Consider the following 20,064-nt stretch of genomic DNA (forward strand, 5'->3'; position numbering starts at 1 on the left):
CTAACCTCAAAGTTCTATTTAATGCAGAGCAAGGACTTGATTGGGGTTTGAATATCAGTGCTATAGTGGTTTTCTCTGCTGCTTATATTAATAGAAAGAAAAGTTCTTATTGGCAAAGGCGTACTCTCCCCAGTAGCACCCAAAGAGGGCGCCCTGGGCAATTCCCCACCCATTCCTAACATGACCTTGTTTTCTTATGGACCAAGATGCTCCACCCACCCTGCTGTTCTTGGAAGCCAAGCCCCTCTTCATCTGTATAAGTTCCACATCCCTGGGATAGACTGATTGCAGAAACTGCCTTCTTTCTCAGAGACCAAACTAGAGACCCAGGTAAGCAGCCCAAGAAGTGGTCTCAGGAGCTGCTTCTGCTTGAGGGTTTGAGAAGGGAGAACCAGGGTGAGTGAGACTAGCCTGAGAATTGGGCTGGGCAGACAGGGGCAGGGAGCAGAGCTGGGGTCAGGAATGGAGCACGCAGGCTGCAGAGAGCGCTTGGGGCTGGAGAAAGAGAAGCCTTCAGGTTGGGGGAGGCTCAAGTCTCTCTTAGGAGCCCAGTGGCATCCTTTATGGTGTGTTGTCAGACACAGGACAGGAACTGAGTTTCCCTTGTGCTGTAGGACAACAGGGCTCTGTCAACCGTGATCCTGGATGAATGCTGGTGGTTATCTCAGGGAAGCCCGCAGTCCGTGGTGTCACAAAGAGTCAGATATGACTGAGCAATTGAACAACAACAATAATCTCAAGGATACAATGTGTCTTACTCAAAATCTGGCTTATTTATTTAATGATTTATTCAAAAGGAATATCTAACTTACCACGTGAATGCTGGGTTTATTTTTCAAATATATTTCATATCAAAAGATTTTCTGTATTCAAAGACAAGACTGCTAGGATTTTAGGTCACTTCTGGGGTCACCACCCAGAGGGGAGGATGACCCCTCTGTAGGGAGTGGGAGTCAAATGTTTGTGGGAAGAGTATATGTGAGTGTCTCCTTACTTAGAAAAACTCTTAGGACAAACATCTTTCTGGTTAACTGTAAGCCAGGGAGGCTACAGGTGGGAGCTGGGGTTCTCTTTCGAGGGCGATGCTTTTCCTTCTCTGCCCTTTTTCCCTGGCAGGTTTCTCCAGGGGAGTGCGGTCATCATGGCTCTGAAGTCCCTGGTCCTGTTGTCACTGCTGGTCCTGGTGCTGCTGCTGGTTCAGGTCCAGCCTTCCCTGGGCAAGGAATCTGCGGCCGCCAAATTCCGGAGGCAGCACATGGACTCTGGCAGCTCCTCCAGCAGCAACCCCAACTACTGCAATCAGATGATGAAGCGCCGGAGGATGACACATGGACGATGCAAGCCAGTGAACACCTTTGTGCATGAGTCCCTGGACGATGTCAAGGCCGTGTGCTCCCAGAAAAACATCACCTGCAAGAATGGGCATCCCAACTGCTACCAGAGCAAATCTACCATGAGCATCACAGACTGCCGTGAGACAGGCAGCTCTAAGTACCCCAACTGTGCCTACAAGACTAGCCAGAAGCAGAAATACATCACTGTGGCTTGTGAGGGAACCCCATACGTGCCAGTCCACTTTGATGGGGCGGTGCTCTTACCTGCCACACCCGTACCCTCACTGCCACCTCCACACAGGCTTCTCTGACTTGAGGGCAATAACTCAAGTTAGGTTTCTTATTCAACACACACACACACACACACACACGTATAACCACATGATTCCCTGACCTGAGGGCAATAACTCAAGCAAGTTAGGGCTCCTATCCAACCCACACGTGTGCCCCTGGCCTGAGTCTTGCCCCTGTGTGTTTTGGGGGGTGAGAAGAGGGTTGTGAGATGGGACCCATATTAACCAAATTGCTGCTTCTTTCAATAAAACACTCTTGCAAACCACCTGAATTCCCCATTTGGGTCCTGTTTGTGTGATTGCTCTCTTGCCAGGGGTGAGAAGTGTGAATAAGGTCATTTGTGCTGAGAGGCGAATGGAATCCTTAAATGCCACCTCTTCTAACTTTTGGTTTTCACTGCTCTAAGATAATTCCTCTCCTTGTAGGTTTCTTGATGTCCAATATAGTTTTAAATTGTGGGTGATTTTAGCTAGAAAAGATCTATAGTCTGGGACACTGTTATGCTTGGTGAGCTGACAGAGGGTGAAACTCACATACAAAAATCTCTGACATAGAAGGAAAGACTATACTTCCCAGGGGGAGACCCTGTTCCATCTTGGGATGGGGGAAAGTGAGTGTATGAAATTATGACCCCAAATTTCCATTTTCTTTTTTTTGACAGAGCCACTGCTAAGTCAAAAAGGTGGTCCTCTGTTACTTGCAAAGTTAGAACCCTCCATTTAGGAGCTAGAAAGGACTTCAGAGATCATCTAATAGGGGAAAGATAAGTAGATTTCAGCTTGTGGACCAACTCTAAGTGGAAATGCCTGCCTAGAATGTTGTAGAAAAATGCGTAAACAGTGATGTGATAGAGCAGTGGTCTCTACCGAAGGCTCGAGGGAGGTGAGGGTATATGTGCCACCCGTTGGCCATCCCTGACTGAATGAAACCCCTACCTTTTATAGGAGGACACCCTGAGTCTTAGAGAGGTTAAGGGATCTTAACCTACTAGTGGCTACTAGTTAGTGTCCGACTGAGACCAGACCCTGGGTGTCCTGACCTCCCTGTCATTGCTCTTTCTGCTACTGGAGTCTCCTCAAGGAGGAAATCCCCTAGTCCCCCTCCTTCACTGAGAACTGTGGGGGCATGGCTTTCTCTGCCTGAGCTTCTGGTGGCTCCCACAAGTTGCCAGTGCATTTGGCGATGAGACTGCTTCTGACTACCCTTGCTTACATCACTGAAAAGACTAGATTTGGCTTCTGTCAGCGTATAAGCATTTCATATGATCCTCTGTGTACACTTGTATCTGGCTCTAGACAAGATCATAGAACTAGAGAAAGATCCTACTTCCAACCAGTTTGACCAGTTCTGTCTTTGTGTGTTGTTGTTTAGTCGCTAAATTGTGTCTGACTCTTTGTGTCCCCATGGACTGTAACCCACCAAGCTTTTCTGCCGTGGGATTTCCCAGTCAAGAATACTTGAATGGGTCGCCATTTCCTTTTCCATGGAAATCTTCCAGTTCCAGAGATTGAACCTGTGTCTCCTGCATTACAGGCCGACTCTTTACTGCTGAGCCACCCTAGGAAGCCTGTCATTGCATTACTACCGAACATGCACACACATACACACACACACATGTACTCCTGCAATTCCTTCAGTTAGCCCAAATAATGGGAGATACTTTAAAAAATCAGCTTTCCTTATTATGTTTCTTTACAAGCTGCTGTCTGTGAAATCCCCCAAACCACAGGCAGTTACCACATAACAGTTGTCATAAGAGCAGGGAACAAGTTAACTTTGTACATTGTATCCTCACTTAAGAAAAGTTGTCAAACTGCATTTAAAGACCTAAATATAAGGATGCCTAACACTATTGCATAGGTCCTTGGGAGCTCTGATGAAATGTCTCTTTATAATCGCTGTTATAGGCTGAATTGTGTTCCCCCCAGATTTATATGTTCAAGCCCTGACTTGTCAGAAATGTCTGACTCTGACTCTTTGCGACCCCATGTTGTGTCTGACTCTTTGTGACCCCATGGGCTGTATCCACCAGGCTCTTCTGTCCATGGGATTCTCCAGGCAAGAATACCGAAGTCAGTGGACCCTAATCCAATGTGACTGGTGTCCTTATAAAAAGAGGAAATTTGAACCCAGAGAGACTACACCAGGTGCCAGACTGCTGTGGCAAGTCATTGTCCCAGTCGGAAAGACAGGAAGTTGAGAGCTGGCTAGAAAGTGAGCTATTTGAGGATGTCTTTTTCAGCAAGCTAAAAAAACTTTTCTTTAAGCTTGTAATCATCCAAAGAGGATATGGACCTATTTTATGATGTATTAGGAATTTTTAGAGCCCCTTTTATATGTGTGTTTATATAAACCACACTGAGAGCTAAGACTAATCACTCTTTGTTAAATATTTCAGTTTTCTTGGTTGTTTTTTCCACTCAAAGATACTAGTGACCAGGTTTTTTTTCACTTTTCTATAGCTGGTGATTTGCAAGGTGCCAAAATAGAGTTTGGTAGATTCTATAAATGAATGTGAGTAAATATAATATCTTATCTTAGTAAATGAGGTGTTGTTTATTTGCAAAGGTAAGTAATTTGCACAGGTAGTAAATGACTGTACTGAAATTGTTTTTCTTTAATTTTTATTTTGAAATAATTTTAGAGGTACTGAACAGTTGCAAAAATGATACAAAGAATTCCTGTATATCATTTGTCTATATTCTCTAAACTATAATTTTTTTCCTATTTGTTTTATTAGTCATATATTTATATACAGCTATATAATTTTTTTTTCTGAATGTTTGAGAGTATATGATAGGCATGTTGCCCCTTTCCTAAGTACTTCACTATACACTTCCTAAAAATAAGATCATTCTTTTTACAAGGGATTAAGAAGTATACTTATCAAAATCAGGAAATTTGAATTGAAACTCTACTATTATCTAATACTTAGACTATTCAAATTTCATCAATTGCCACACTAGCATATTCTACAACAAAGGAAAAAAGTTTTTTTCTTTCAGGATCCTATCTAGGCTCATACCATGGATCTAGTCAGGTCTGTGTAGTCTCTTTTAATACGTGTTTCCTTTAATTCAGTCTTTGCCTTTCATGATTGTGATGTTTTGAGGCATATGTGCTGACTACTTTACAAAACATCTTTAAGTTTGGACTTGTCTAATTTTTTCCTTCATGATTAGATTTTGGTTATGCTTTCAGTGTTTTTTTGTTTTTTTTTTTTTTGAAATCCACTTGTGTCAGGCCTTGTACTAGAATGTGAGGATCTAAAGATGCAAGCAACATCTTTTTTGGCCTTCATGACAATGTTGCGCTATTTCATACCCCTCAGATTGGCAGAAATGCAAGAGCATGATACTCTCATGTTTTGCCAAAGACAGGACATTGGGACATCAAAACACACATACCATAGTTTCTGGTGAGAGAGTCAAATTATACAATCAATGTTTCAGTTACATCTGTGTAACAAATTACCCCCAAACTTGGTGGCACAAGACAATCATTTCTTATGCTCCCAGTGATCCAAGAGTTCAGATACAGAGGGGGCAGCTTGTCTCTGTTCCAGTGTCTGAGGCTGCAGCTGGAAGACTCTGAGGTTCAGAGCTGGAATCATCTGAAGGCTCATTCACCCACATGTGTTTGAATGGGTCATGTTGCCTGATGCCTTAGCTGGACCTGCTGGCTAGAACACTTATATGAGGCCTCCATGTGGTATCATCTTACTCACAACCTGATGATTGGGTCCAAGTGTGGGTGTCCCACAATACAGAGGGAAAACCAGGCAGAAGTTGTCTCATCATGTCTATCATATACTCTCAAACATTCAGAAAAAAAACTATATAGCTATCTGTAAATATATGACTAATAAAACAAATAGGAAAAAATTATAGTTTAGAGAATATAGACAAATGATATACAGGAATTCTTTGTATCATTTTTAAACTGTTCAGTACCTCTAAAATTATTTCAAAATAAAAATTAAAGAAAAACAATTTCAGTACAGTCATTTACTACCTGTGCAAATTACTTACCTTTGCAAATAAACAACACCTCATTTACTAAGATATTTATTTTATCCATGACATTGCCTTTTATTTATTTATTTTTCAACATTTTATTTTGTATTGGGGTATAGCTGATAAACAACGTTGTGATATTTCAGGCGAAGGGACTCAGCCATACATATACACATATGCATTCTACCCCAGCACTTACCATCCAGGCTGCCACATAACATTGAGCAGGGTTCCATGTGCTATACAGTAGGTCCTTGTTGGTTATTCATTTTAAATATAGCAGTGTGTTCATAACCTGTCCAAACTTCCTAAATATCCTTTCCCCTCAGCAAACATAAGTTCATTCTCTAAGTCTGTGAGTCTCTTTTTGTTTTGGAAGTAAATTCATTTGTATCATTTCTTTTTAGATCTCACATATAAGGGATGTCATAGAATATTTTTCTTTCTCTGTCTGACTTCACTCAGTATGACAGTCTCTAGGTCCATCCATGTTGCTGCAAATGGCATTATTTCATTATTTTTTTAATGACTAATATTCCATTGTATATATGTATGTGCCACATCTTCTTTATCCATTAGTCATCGATGAGTATTTATTAATAAGTTGCTTCCATGTCTTGGTTATTGCAAACAGTGCTGAAGTGAACATTGGGGTGCATGTATACTTTTGGATCATTTTTTTCTCTGAATAAATGCTCCACAGTGGAATTGCAGGATCACATGGTAGCTCTATTTTTAGTTTCATTTATTTATTTTTGACTTCACTGTGTCTTTGCTGCTGCGTGTGAGCTTTCTCTAGTTGTGGGAAGTGGGGGCTACTTCTAGTGGTGTGAGAGCTTCTCACTGCAGTTGCTTCTCTTGTTGCAGAGCATGGGCTCTAGGGCCGCCAGTTTCAGTAGCAGCTGCTGGTGGGCTCAGTATTTGTGGCCCAGTGGCTTAGTTGCCCCAAAGCATGTGGAATCTTGCTGAACGAGGGATGGAGCCCATGTCCCCTGCATTGGCTGGTGGATTCTGAACCACTGGACCATCAAGGAAGCCCATGGCCTGGCTTTGGAAGTCATACAGAATTATTTTCACCCGATTCTATTCACTAGAAGGGGTTTTCTAAGACTAACCCATACTCAAGGAAAGGGAAGATTTTGATAGAGAAGAGTCAATATGTAGAATGGGATATGTTGATATGGACATCTTTGAAAAATACAATCTGTTACAATCAAGTTGTGCTCAAAGAAGAACAAAGAACAAAATGGCAACCCACTCCAGTGTTCTTGCCTGGAGAATCCCATGGACAGAGGAGCTGGTGGCCTTCAGTCTGTGGGGTTGCAAAGAGTTGGATACAACTTAGAGACTAAACAACAACATCAGAGGATTAAGTAGCAACCCACTACAGTTGCTCACTGACAGGGCACCCTGTGGGGAACTGAGGATGATAAACAAGATAAGGCACTCTGTGATCTGAATAAACAGCCCTTTGGATGGTTACATGTGTATCTCAGGAATAATTTCAATGACTCCAGATTCTTGCAGTTTTCCATGCATAAAAATCACTAACTTGAGATGTCTGTTCTTTGTGATTAGCCATAATTTTTTTTAACCAAGATGTATGCTTGACTGTCTGTATTCCCTAGCTATAAAAATCATGTATAAATTGGCTCCTCCCCTACCTCTTTGGAGCAGTTACTCAGAGCTAACTGAGTAGCTGTCTCCCAGGCTCTAGTACTCAGTAAAATCATGAATATAACTTAAACTCACAATTCTTATGCTGCTTTTTTTTTTTTTTTCTTTCAGTTGACAAGTTTGGAGAAAATATGGCAAAATTTAGTAAAAGTAATAGATCTTGATAAAAAATTTCCCACATGTGTGCATAGAGAAATGTACAAAGATATCATTGCAACACTGCTTGTTAGAGTGGAAATTTGGGAACGTTCCTAATATCCATGAACAAACTATTGATAAATAAATAATGGTTTGTTAATACAAAGAAACAATACATCAGGAAAAATAAAAGAACAAGAAAGATACATTTTTATATATATGAATGATGAGTTCCAAGTTTCTTTCTGAGGTTTAGTTTTATTGTTTCTGTGGAGCTGAAGGCCTGACACTCAAAATGGCCTCCAACCCTTAGCCCTTTGGTCAATTTGGGCATGTTATACTGTTTCTTCTTTGTCCAATTGCTAGATCAGACGTTTCTTGTGACTTCTTTCCTCTTCACATCAATCATAAGGACCTCTATACATTTCCTGAACAATTCATAAGCGTCTGTGTCTTCAGAAGGGAAAATAATCCAAAATTTGAAAATGGACAAAAGAGATTTCTGTTCAGTTCGGTCACTGAGTCGTGTCTGACTCTTTGAGACCCCATGAACTGCAGCACGCTGGTCTCCCTATCCATCACCAACTGCCAGAGTCCACCCAAACCCATGTCCATTGAGTTGGTGATGCCATCCAATCATCTCATCCTCTGTCATCCCTTTCTCCTCCTGCCCTCTATCTTTCCCAGCATCAGGGTTTTTTCAAATGAGTCAGCTCTTTGCATCATGTGGCCAAAGTATTGGAGTTTCAGCTTCAATATCAGTCCTTTCAATGAACACCCAGAACTGATCTCCTTTAGGATGGACTGGTTGGATCTCCTTGCAGCCCAAGGGACTCTCAAGAGTCTTCTCCAACACCACAGTTCAAAACCGTCAATTCTTCAGCACTCAGCTTTCTTATAGTTCAACTTTCACATCCATACATGACCACTGGAAAAAACCATAGACTTGACTAGATGGACCTTTGTTGTCAAAGTAATGTCTCTGCTTTTCAATATGCTGTCTAGGTTGGTCATAATTTTCCTTCCAAGGAGTAAGTGTCTTTTAAGTTCATGGCTGCAATCACCATCTGCAGTGATTTTGGAGTCCAGAAAAATAAAGTCTGCCACTGTTTCCCCATCTATTTGCCATGAAGTGATGGGACTGAATGCCATGATCTTAGTTGTCTGAATGTTGAGCTTTCAGCCAACTTTTTCACTCTCCTCTTTCACTTTCATCAAGAGGCTCTTTAGTTGGTTTTCACTTTCTGCCAAAGGGTGGTGTCATCCGCATATCTGAGAGTCTTTTCATTTAGTACCAGGATTTGTCTAGCAGACCGACTGGGGATGCTGTTCATAGTGCCTGTACCCTATGAAGGTGTATACATTTGACTTGCAGAGTAGAAATGTGCTTCTGTAAAACTAATAACATGCATACCTTTCCTGTTCATAGTGATGCAAATGAATTTTGTGCAGCAGAGAATATACATTTCTGTAAACCAAAATCACATTTGAACTGTTTTTAGCATGTTACTAATATCCTCATTAGGAGAAACATTTCCTCATCCTCAAGATGAGCTGAATAAAATGGGATTATTTATGAGTTTATTTGATGACATGGGTTTTTTAAAAAAGTTTTATGATAACCACAGTTTTAACTTAAAAAAATAGCATTCACACTTTTACAAGCATTATTTCTTTTGCCTGGATTTTCCTTTCCAACCTAGTCTGCTTGGTTGCTTACCCATCTTTCTAGACTGTGGTCAAATATCTCCTCTGAACTTTCCTCTCTGCAGGCACAGAACTCTTCCAGCCCTAATTTGTTCAGATCCTATTAGCACTCACTGGATTCTAATTGTTAAATTATATTGTAGTTATATCAAAGTATAATTGAAGGATAAATTCAGCTAGAAAACATCAGATTTGCTGCCTCGCTTTTCTGCTCTTTGCTCTAGCTCTTCAAAGCAGGATGGTTTTTACTAACCACACGTTTACTTAATAGCTTTCTCTCTTCTAATTGAGTTAGAATTTCTCTATGAAGTAAATTGACTTCCAGATACTCCTAAGAATGCACACTTCACATATCTGGAATGGAACTTTAGAAGCTTTGATGGTTGTCATAATGTGATAAACCATGATTCTTCAATATTTGTTGGGACGATTTAAGGAGTATAAAATGCAGTAAGTTCACAAAAATGAGAAGAGATAGAAATTTTCTCAGAATACAGAACAAAGGGCAAAGATGGCACAGCAAACCATCTCTCCCTTTTCTCACCATCCTCTCTATGAGCTACTGCTGATGTGAACTAGAGTGCTGTCTTGGAGCAGAAATAAACTTTGTGTGGGAGTATTTATGGAGTTATTATAAATTCGTTGTGTGTAATATCTTATGAAAATATCTATCTTTGAATAATATCCTTGTTCTATATAATGCTGACTCCTAAAATATGGCCTATACAATGTGTATGTGTGTTAGTTGCTGAGTTGCGTCCAACTCTTTGTGACTATAGTCCCCATGGACTATAGCCTGCCAGGCTCCTCTGTCCATGGAATTCTCCAGGCAAGAACACTGGAGTGGGTTGCCATTCCATTCTCCATGGAATCTTCTCTACCCAGGGACCAAACCCGAGTCTCATTATGTTTCTTGCAAGGGCAGGTGGATTCTTTATTGCTAGTGCTACCAAGGAAGCCCTAGGGCTATAGGGGTAATAAAATCTGGATAACAAAATCTGAAATTTTGTCAGAGTATCTCTAAATTCAATATAAATTACTTTGGAATCACCAATTCCAGCTGGTAGAATGAGTTTTGATTTTCATCATAGGGGACTGGAATGCAAAAGTAGTAAGTAAAGAGATACCTGGAGTAACATGTAAGTTTGGCCTTAGAGTACAAAATGAAGCAGGGCAAAGGCTAACAGAGTTTTGCCAAGAGAATGTACTGGTCAGAGCAAACACCCTCTTCTAACAACCCAAGAGACAACTCTACATATGGACATCACCAGGTGGTCAATACTGAAATCAGATTGATTACACTATTTATAGCCAAAGATGGAGAAGCTCTATACAGTTTGCAAAACCAAGACTGATGGTGGCTCAGATCATCAGCTCCTTATTGCAAACTTCATGCTCAAATTGAAGAAAGTAGAGAAAACCACTATGTCATTCATGTATGACCTAAATCAAATCCCTTATGATTATACAATGGATGTGATGAGGAGATTCAAGGTACTAGATTTGGTAGAGAGTGCCTGAAGAACTATGCATGGAGGTTCATACCATTGTACATCAGATGGTGGTTAAAATCATCCTCAAGGAAAAAATAATGCAAAATGGTTGTCTGAGGAGGCCTTATAAATAGCTGAGAAAAGAAGAGAAGCAAAAGGCAAAGGAGAAAGGGGAAGATATACCCAACTGAATGCAGAGTTCCAGAGAATAGCAAGTAGAGATAAGAAAGCCTTCTTAGGTGAACAATGCAAAGAAATAGAGGAAACAATAAAATGGGAAAGACTAGAGATCTCTTCAAGAAAATGAGAGATATCAAGGGAATATTTCATGCAAGGATGGGCACAATAAAGGACAGAAATGACAGTTCAGTTCAGTTCAGTCGCTCAGTCATGTCCGACTCTTTGCGACCCCATGAACCACAGCATGCCAGGCCTCCCTGTCCATCACCAACACCCAGAATCCACCCAAACCCATATCCATTGAGTCGGTGATGCCATCCAACCATTTCACCCTCTGTTGTCTCCTTCTCCTCCTGCCCTCAATCTTTCCCAGCATCAGGGTCTTTTCCAATGAGTCAGCTCTTTGCATCAGATGACCAAAGTATTGGAGTTTCAGCTTCAACACCAGTCCTTCCAATGAACACCCAGGACTGATCTCCTTTAGAATGGACTGGTTGGATCTCTTTGCAGCCCGAGGGACTCTCAAGAGTCTTCTCCAACAACACAGTTCAAAAGCATCAATTCTTCTTTATAGTCCAACTCTCACATCCATACATGACCACTGGAAAAATCATAGCCTTGACTAGATGGACCTTTGTTGACAAAGTAATGTCTCTGCTTTTCAATATGTTGTCTAGGTTGATCATAACTTTCCTTCCAAGGAGTAAGCGTCTTTTAATTTCATGGCTGCAATCACCATCTGCAGTGATTTTGGAGTCCAGAAAAATAAAGTCAGCCACTGTTTCCCCATCTATTTGCCATGAAGTGATGGGACTGGATGCCATGATCTTAATTTTCTGAATGTTGAGCTTTAAGCCAACCTTTTCACTTTCCTCTTTCACTTTCATCAAGAGGCTCTTTAGTTCTTCTTCACTTTCTGCCATAAGGGTGGTGTCATCTGCATATCTGAGGTTATTGATATTTCTCCCAGCAATCTTGATTCCAGCTTGTGCTTCCTCCAGCCCAGCATTGCTCATGATGTACTCTGCATATAAGTTAAATAATGAACTAATAATAATTAGCAATAATTGCCAGAAGTAATAATTGCTGGAAATAATAATTGCCAGAAATAGCAAGGACCTAGCAAAAGCAGAAGATATTAATAAGAGGTGGCAAGAATACACAGAAGAACTATACAAAAAATGTCTTAATGACCCAGATAACCGTGATGGTGTGGTCACTCATTTAGAGCCAGACATCCTGAAGTGTGAAGTCAAGTGGATCCTAGAAAGCATTACTATGAACAAAGCTAGTGGAGGTGATGGAATTCCAGGTGAGCTATTTCAAATTCTAAAAGATGATGCTGTGAAAGTGCTGTGCTCAATATACAGCAGTGGCCACAGGACTGGAAAAAGTCAGTTTTCATTCCAATTCCAAAGAATGCTAAAATTACCATACAATTGCACTCATTTCACATGCTGGCAAGATTATACTTAAAATTCTTCAAGCTAGGCTTCAGCAGTACATGAACTATGAACTTCCAGATGTACAAGATCAAATTGCCAACATCTGTCGGATCATAGACAAAGCAAGGGAATTTAAAAAAAATCTACTTCTGCTTCACTGACTATGCTAAAGCCTTTGACTTGCTAATCACAACACACTGGAATATTGTTAAAGAGATGAGAATACCAGACCATCTTACCTGTCCTGAGAAACCTGTATGCAGGTCAAGAAACAACACTTAGAACTGGACATGGAACAATGGACTGTCTCAAAACTGGGAAAGGATTATGTCAACGCAGTATATTGTTCCTTGCTTGTTTAACTTCTATGAAGAGTACATCAGGTGAAATGCCCAGCTGGATGACTCACAAGCAGGGAATCAGTATTGCTGGGACAAATATCAACAACCTCAGATATGCAAATGATACCACTTTAATGGCAGAAAGTGAAGAGCAACTAAAGAGCCTCTTGATGAAGGTGAAAGAGGAGAGTGAAAAAGCTGGCTTAAAACTTAACATTCAGTGATCACGTGTTTGGCACTCAGGCAGAAGTTCTGACAGCTGCTTTGGGATGCGGAACTTGCTGAGCATTGCTGGAGAAAACAGATGGATCTTATCGCAGCTTTGGAGGCAGAAGTTGTAGGTTTGCTAAACTCAACATTCACGTGATTGGCAAATCTGGAAGTCACTTCCCAGTCAGAGCCAAGTTCAAGGTGGCAGAAGAAACAGTGTGGGTAACCAGAAATCTATAAAGAAAAACAAAGAATCTAGAGTTCATGTTCTTTGGGGGAAAAGTGGAAGAAGAGCCTCAATAATTAACAAAAGACGCCTGTCAGTCTTTAAGAGGGTCCTATGCTTTGCAGAGGATTGGCTTTGGCAGAAATCACACTACATGTGTCTCAGGCCATTTGACATAACACTATTTCTTTATAGAAGACTGGTAACCTAGCAATAAAACCTATGATCTGAGAAATGGGGTTTACTTTGCCTGCTCAGGTCAGAGTGCTACGTAAATGCAGCACAAATATTAAGAAGTAGAGATTGTAGATTGGTAGACAAAAAATAAAAGAGATCAGCACTTAGTACCTAACTAAACAGCCAGCCAAAGACAGCCAGAAAAAAAAACACACCACAACAGTAAAAAAATGAAGATCATAGCATCTGATCCCATTACTTCATGGCAAATAGAAAGGGAGAAAATGGAAACAGTGACAGATTTCATTTTCTTGGGCTCCCAAATCACTGTGGATGGTGCGTGCAGCCACAAAATTAAAAGACGCTTGCTCCTTAGGAAAAAAGCTATGACAAACCTAAACAGCATACTAGAAAGCAGAGACATCATCTTGCTAACAAAAGTCCAGTAGTCATGTATGGATGTGTGAGTTGGACCACAGAGAAAGCTGAGTGCTAAAGAATTGATGCTTTCAAATTGTGGTGTTGGGGAAGACTCTTGAGAGTCCCTTGGACTGCAAGGAGATCAAACCAGTCAATCCTAAAGGAAATCAACCCTAAATATTCATTGGAAGGACTGATGCTGAAGCTGAAACTCCAATACTTTGGCCACTGTGAAGAGCTGACTCATTGGAAAAGACCCTGATGCTGGGAAACATTGAAGACAGGAGGAGAAGTGGAAGACAGAGGATGAAATGGATGGCATCACAGACTGAATGGACATGAATTTGAGCAAACTCGGGGAGATAGTGAAGGATGGGGAAACCTGGCGTGCTGCAGTTCCTCAGGTTGCAAAGAATTGGACAGGACTTAGAGTGAACAACAGCAACAATGGTATTTTTGATAGTTATGTACATATGTGTGGTATTTGTACCACAACCACTAGACCGATGACTGTAAACTTCTCTGAGAATTTGATGAAAGCCATTTGACTTGCTGTCCCCATATGGAAACATATCAAGACTTTATAATTTCAGTGGGCTTATAGACTTCTTGAAGTCCTCAGGTTAGAAGAAACTGTTTTAGGGAACATGACTTCCTGCAGGAGACTGGCTTTTTCATTCTTCAATCATGATTGCTTAGCACAGCATTTATCACATAGCAGACATTCTATAAAGCTGTTGGATAAGTGAAAGCATGAATGAGTGAGTGAAGATGAGAAACATTTAAACTATGCAAAGTAGCATATGTGAAAGTGTAGGTGGCAACTCTTTGGGATGCCATGGACTGTATAGCCTGCCGGGTTCCTCTATCCATGGAATTCTACAGGCAAGAATACTGAAGTGGGTAGCCATTCCCTTCTCCAGGGGATCTTCCCTACCCAAGGACTGACCATGGGTCTCCGGCATTGCAGGCAGATTCTTTATCATCTGAACCACTAGGGAAACTCACAAGGTAACATACGCTAAGTCCGAAGTGTATGGTACAAATGAGTTAGGAGGAAGGGATCATCATGAATAGAAGGCTAGCAGCTTCTCAGTGGCCATGGGACTGAACTGGGATGTAAACAAAGGGCAGATAGTCACCAAGTGGCAATAAGTAAGAAAGAAGTTTCAGTGACTGAAATGTGTACGACATATTCCTGGAACTGTAAGTGACTATTATTAAGAGAACAAGTAAAGTGAAATTTTAGGAGATGAGCCTAGTGAGGTGGGGAGGGTAGATTATGAAGATAGTGGGCTTGAAACTGAGCAGAATCCTACAGGACCCTCCAGGTACAAAAGTCTTTCCGTTTCTTGTTTGTAGGTCTTCCCCTTTTCCAAAGAGCTGATGCAGACAGTTAGTAATTAGAGAAGTGGGGAAATGCAGAAATGAAGGAAAAGTGGTCAGGAAACAAAAATAGTGCAGAGACAAAGCAGAGTCCTAGTTCCTCTTCAAGGGGTATAAGAACAATATATTTTTGAGTTCTTTTACAGGAAATAAGGCCCCCACCCAGGTGGAGGATGGTAACTTCAAGTGAACACAAGAGTCCTGGGTTATCATCGTATTGTCTCACCACCAACTAATCAGAAGAAAGTCATACACTGTGCAGCCCTCACCCCAAATTTTGCCTTTAAAAACTCTTCCCTGAAAACCATTAGTGATTTCAGGACTTTTGAGAATGAACCACCTGTTCTCTTTGGTTGGCTCTACAATGAACCTTTTTCTGCTCCAAACTATGATGTTTGGGCACAGTTGGCATCACAGTGCATCATGCATACTAACTTGGTTTTGACAAAGTGCTGCGTAAAAATAGTTAATGTTTCCTGTAGGATAGGTATTTTGTATGCATAGCAGCTCTCTGAATCTAGATGTTATGATCATGCTGGTGATTGTGAGGATCACAAACTTTGCAGATAGAGTTTATCCATTCGGGTATTTTTGGTTGCAAGCAACACAAAACAATTTGAGGGGGGAAATTTTAAGTGGTAGTGAAACAACCCAGATTGGGATTCAAACTCACTGTCTTTTAATTGAGATCACACACCTGATCTCAAGACTTACTGAAGCTCAGGTTCTCTATGCCTCAGGGCAGAAAGAATTCAGTGAGAGACAAAGTGATAGATAAGAAACTGAAAGTGAAAGTGAAAATGAAGCCGCTCAGTCGTGTCTGACTCTTTTCGACCCCATGGACTGCAGCCCACCAGGCTCCTCCATCCATGGGGTTTTCCAGGCAAGAGTACTGGAGTAGAGTGCCATTGCCTTCTCCACAAAAGCATTTTACGTCCCTCTTTATTTAATAAAGTTGCAGATAGGCACTTCTTGTCCAATGAGTTGGACCTACTCTCAGGTGTGAATCTGAACATATATGGAAAAATGAGCAGCTAAGTTTACAGTACTTACCACACTTATTTTGATATCTATTTAGAGATAAAAGCCAAGATAATGTCTGGTTTTCTTTCTTAAAAAATGCAATGTCTCTGCAACATGCACATTACAGAGCACATCTGCAATACTTCAAGTGACTTGGCCTTATATAAGATCAGTAGTCTGTCTTTTTATTTCAGTTATTAAATAGTGGTCTTATGATTCTTTGAGACCAGGAAAGCAGTTCAACAGATCAAAATTTCACTAAAGGAAACAAAAAGTTCCTAATGGTAAAGTTCCAAGTTCAGTCTGTTTGAAAATCTGAGGTGATCAATGGCTGCATTTATGAATAATTCTCCATATTAAAAATAGCTTCATGATGTTTGAGAGAACATTATCAAGAAATTTAAGACATTTACTAAATACTCTTAAACAATACTTTGACACCTATACATGTGCACAAGTAGTCCTAAGACAGTAGTAAAGAGTCTATCATTTGACCAAAATTGTAATCTGAAGGGGAGGATATTGCAAGCCATTTTCTACCAAAGTTTCTCACTCTGTTTTGAATGCCAAAATTAAGGCCCACAAGTCACTAATAGGACAAGTATAGTGGTTTGCATCTTCAACACCTGGGTGAAAATCTCTTAAATTCATGACAGAGGGATAATAGTGTTTCTTCTAAGACCAAATATTTTAAATGGTGTATCCACTACGTTTTTCAGTTAATTCTGTTAGGAGGTATAATAGGGAAAAGGAGTCCAAAATGGCGGTGGCTAAAAGACAAGGAAGGGAAAAGTCCGCGAAAATAGAACAAAGGAAGCTCAAAGGAAGGTCTGAGGACCAGAATGAAGACTTCAGGTAGAACACACAGCACTTCTGGCTAAGCCCAATTTGCATAGGGCAGGCCCAGGTGGAGGAAAAAAATATATAAAAGGAGGAGCCAAAGCGCTTTCTCGCTCTCTTTCTCTCCCGCGTGTGTGTGTGTGCTCTTTGTCTCTCTCTCTCCCTCCCCCACATGCTCTTCCACTCTCTTCTCTTTGAGTCTTTGGGTTAGCATGCCCCCATGCTTCGAGGATGGATTCTCCTGCTATCTTCTAAATAAAGTAGAGCTGTAACACTGATTTGCCTAAGAGCTATAACACAGTTTTTCCAAGACCTGAGAGCTGTGACGTGCTGAGGACTTCCAAATCTTTGTTGTGATGAGACAAAGAACCGAGGAACATACACTCGCGTGACAATTCTGATTAAGCTGGAAGTCTCATGCTTGAGGTAGGGGAAAGACAGAGACTGGCTTTAGATGTCCTGTTGTAATTTGCCTTCCAAAGGTAAATCCTGAAGAAGAGAGAACCCACTGCTATAAAGTCATGGGAGCATCTGAGAATTCAGGAGAATCCACTGGGTAAATGTCAGTTAAGAATTATCATGTTCTTCCTTCCTTTCAATCTGCCAAATTCTGACAGCTAAAGAAAATTCTGATCTTAGTACTTTCTTTCTCTACTCATGGTCAAATAAATTATTGTTCATTAGGGGTACCCCTTTGGGAAAACCCAATGCATCCAGATTTGTAAGACAAAACTTTGTATTGATTGGAAGTTGCCATAGAATTTCTTTAGTTAACTTTTTCAGTGTTTTCAACATGATTGGGTTTTTAAAAAAGATTTACATACAACTTTCCTAAAATTCATGAACTTGTATAAAATGTGTGTATACCTGAATATATTTCAAAAAAAAAAAAACAAAAAAACAATGAAAGTATATGAACAAATAGTTTAAAAATGTATATCCTAGTCAAAATAGAACTGACCTGAATGAGTAAAGAAAATCAAATAAATAAAAAAGTAAGTTTAATTTTCACTCCTCTCCTCCCCCACAACTAAAACACCTAAAAGAAAAGTATCTGATCTAAGAAGGAATCAGTACTCGATATTACAAATTTAGGTACTGAACAATAGGTTAGAGGGAAAAAATTGCACATTTTACAAAGAGGATCTTTAGACACCTCAAAGCAATCAATTCATTTGTACATGAAAAATCTGAGCTCAGAGAGGTACAAAAACTTGCTCAGTCACAACACTAATTAGTAACAGAACCTGATCATCTCTTCCCAATTTCATGATTGTTTTGCCAGCTATCAATACTAGTCTTGAGAAAAATACACAAAAAAATAGGTATTTTTCCAAGATAAACATTCTTATATTAATTTTACATAAAATACATCACATTATTCAAATCAGTAAATAAATTCATGCTATATACCAAAATGGAAAATAGGTTAACAATCTCTTCTTCATATTTTGATCAAGTATTTTCTTCAAACGTCTCAGAATAAGATTTAGTGCATCAAATCCAGCAGCATATCATCTCAGTCTTCATCAGTCTTATGTTCAGTATTGATTAGTGAAAAGAAGTTAAACCTTATCTCTTTGTAAATAGATTTCAGCAGTTCTAACCCTGCTTGATGGTCTGTGCACAGTGTTGCTATGCATCAAAAAAATACAGCTACAAGGTTAGTCCAAAGAACAATTTAAAAGCCATTTCAATGGCAATTTCTGTAACTGAGTCATGAAAACAGACATAAAGTTCTTGAAGTTTGGGATGAAGAAAGAGTCTCCCTACTACCCAGTAAGCCATAACTGGTGGTGTTTTCCTCTGATCAGTCCAGTTTTCAGGTGAGCATTCAAACAATACACCATGTTCTTTCACAGGGTTCAGAGAAGACACTGAAGTTGTTGAACCTGAATGATCTTTGCCATTTAGTGCTTTCTTTTTCTCTTCAGCCAACATCTGCTGGAAAACTGCACGAATGGCGAGACAACACTGATGGAAATTCTTTGTCAGTTGAGGGTGGATAGAGCCACTCAGCTGTACCACCTCTTCATGGGTGGGAGTAATAAAGATGCTTTGCACTGTTTCTAGGAAAACATAATGGCAAAGTGTGTTCTCAGGACCAGATGTCAATTTCACTGTGTTATATACCTCCAGTTCTTTTTCTGAAAGGTCCTTTTTAGATTAGAAGTGGGTTTAATTAGAGATATGCACCTTCCATAGACAGAAGATCTGTCTCAAAAGGTGAGAACAGCCTTGGGAGGAAAAAGCAAATGCCACAGAGAGTGTGGGCCATCTCAGAAGAGGGCAAAAGGCCCCAAAACATGGGATGGTTGGTTTTTATGGGCTAGGTAATTTCATAGGCTAAGGATTGGGAGGATTATGCCAACCATTTCAGAGAAGAGGTGGAGATTTTCAGGAATTGGACCACTGCTTTTTTTTTTTTTTAACCTTAAATGGTTAGCCTTGAAATTGTCATGGCACCTTTGGTATGTATTTGGATGCTAAAGTATTACAATGAGTGTATAATGAGGCTCAAAGTCTACTGAAAGTCAAATCTTCTGCCATAATGGACCTAGTTGGTGCTAAACAGTTTATGTCGTATCCTCTAGGGCTTATGTCATTCTTTCAGAGGTTGTGTCCTGGCCCCTTCTCTCTTGTTTCAATCGTGGGAATGGGGTGGGGATCTACTGGAAGAATCTGGGAGAGATTACAATATGAAAAAATATAGCAGCAGGATCTGTCTTTGAAAAAGTTGAAACCCAAGAGCTTGGATCAAAGGCAGAACAGTGCCAAATGGGCATGAATCCACTTTACCTTAAAAAAAAAAAAAACAAAAAAAAACCTTGCATCACTACTTGAGACTTAGACTCTGAGGACAGTGTAGGGGGAAAAAAAATTTTTTTTCCCACTTTTCTTTCCCAGTTCTCAGTTAGGGTCTCTATAACAAAAGATAGATTAACAAGAGAAAAGTGGACAGAAGTTTATTAGTGTGACTACCCCACATAGACATGAAAGAAGCTCAGTTCAGGTCAATTCACTCGCTCAGTCACGTCCAACTCTTTGCGACCCCATGAATGGCAGCATGCCAGGCATCCCTGTCCATCACCAGCTCCCAGAGTTCACTCAGACTCACATCCATCGAGTCAGTGATGCCATCCAGCAGATCGGAAGA

The 20,064-nt window shown here is 40.3% G+C and overlaps 1 protein-coding gene across 2 annotated transcripts; it reads left to right on the plus strand.

The window, feature by feature from the left end:
• The first annotated feature begins 231 nt into the window (after window positions 1-231).
• Window positions 232-1,895, plus strand: LOC104988188 (brain ribonuclease). Of its 2 annotated transcripts, none has more exons than XM_010839432.1 (2): window positions 232-330; window positions 1,117-1,895. In XM_010839432.1, exon 2 carries the CDS (start codon window positions 1,142-1,144, stop codon window positions 1,643-1,645), a length of 504 nt encoding a protein of 167 aa, XP_010837734.1. In that variant the 5' UTR covers window positions 232-330; window positions 1,117-1,141; the 3' UTR covers window positions 1,646-1,895. The 2 variants fall into 2 exon arrangements, with proteins under 2 accessions (XP_010837734.1, XP_010837735.1); XM_010839433.1 differs by having other exon boundaries at window positions 307-396; window positions 1,117-1,893.
• The last annotated feature ends 18,169 nt before the right edge of the window (window positions 1,896-20,064 follow it).

This window comes from Bison bison, unplaced genomic scaffold (genome assembly GCF_000754665.1).
Source record: "Bison bison bison isolate TAMUID 2011002044 unplaced genomic scaffold, Bison_UMD1.0 scf7180017864117, whole genome shotgun sequence".
Taxonomy (NCBI): Eukaryota; Metazoa; Chordata; class Mammalia; order Artiodactyla; family Bovidae; genus Bison; species Bison bison.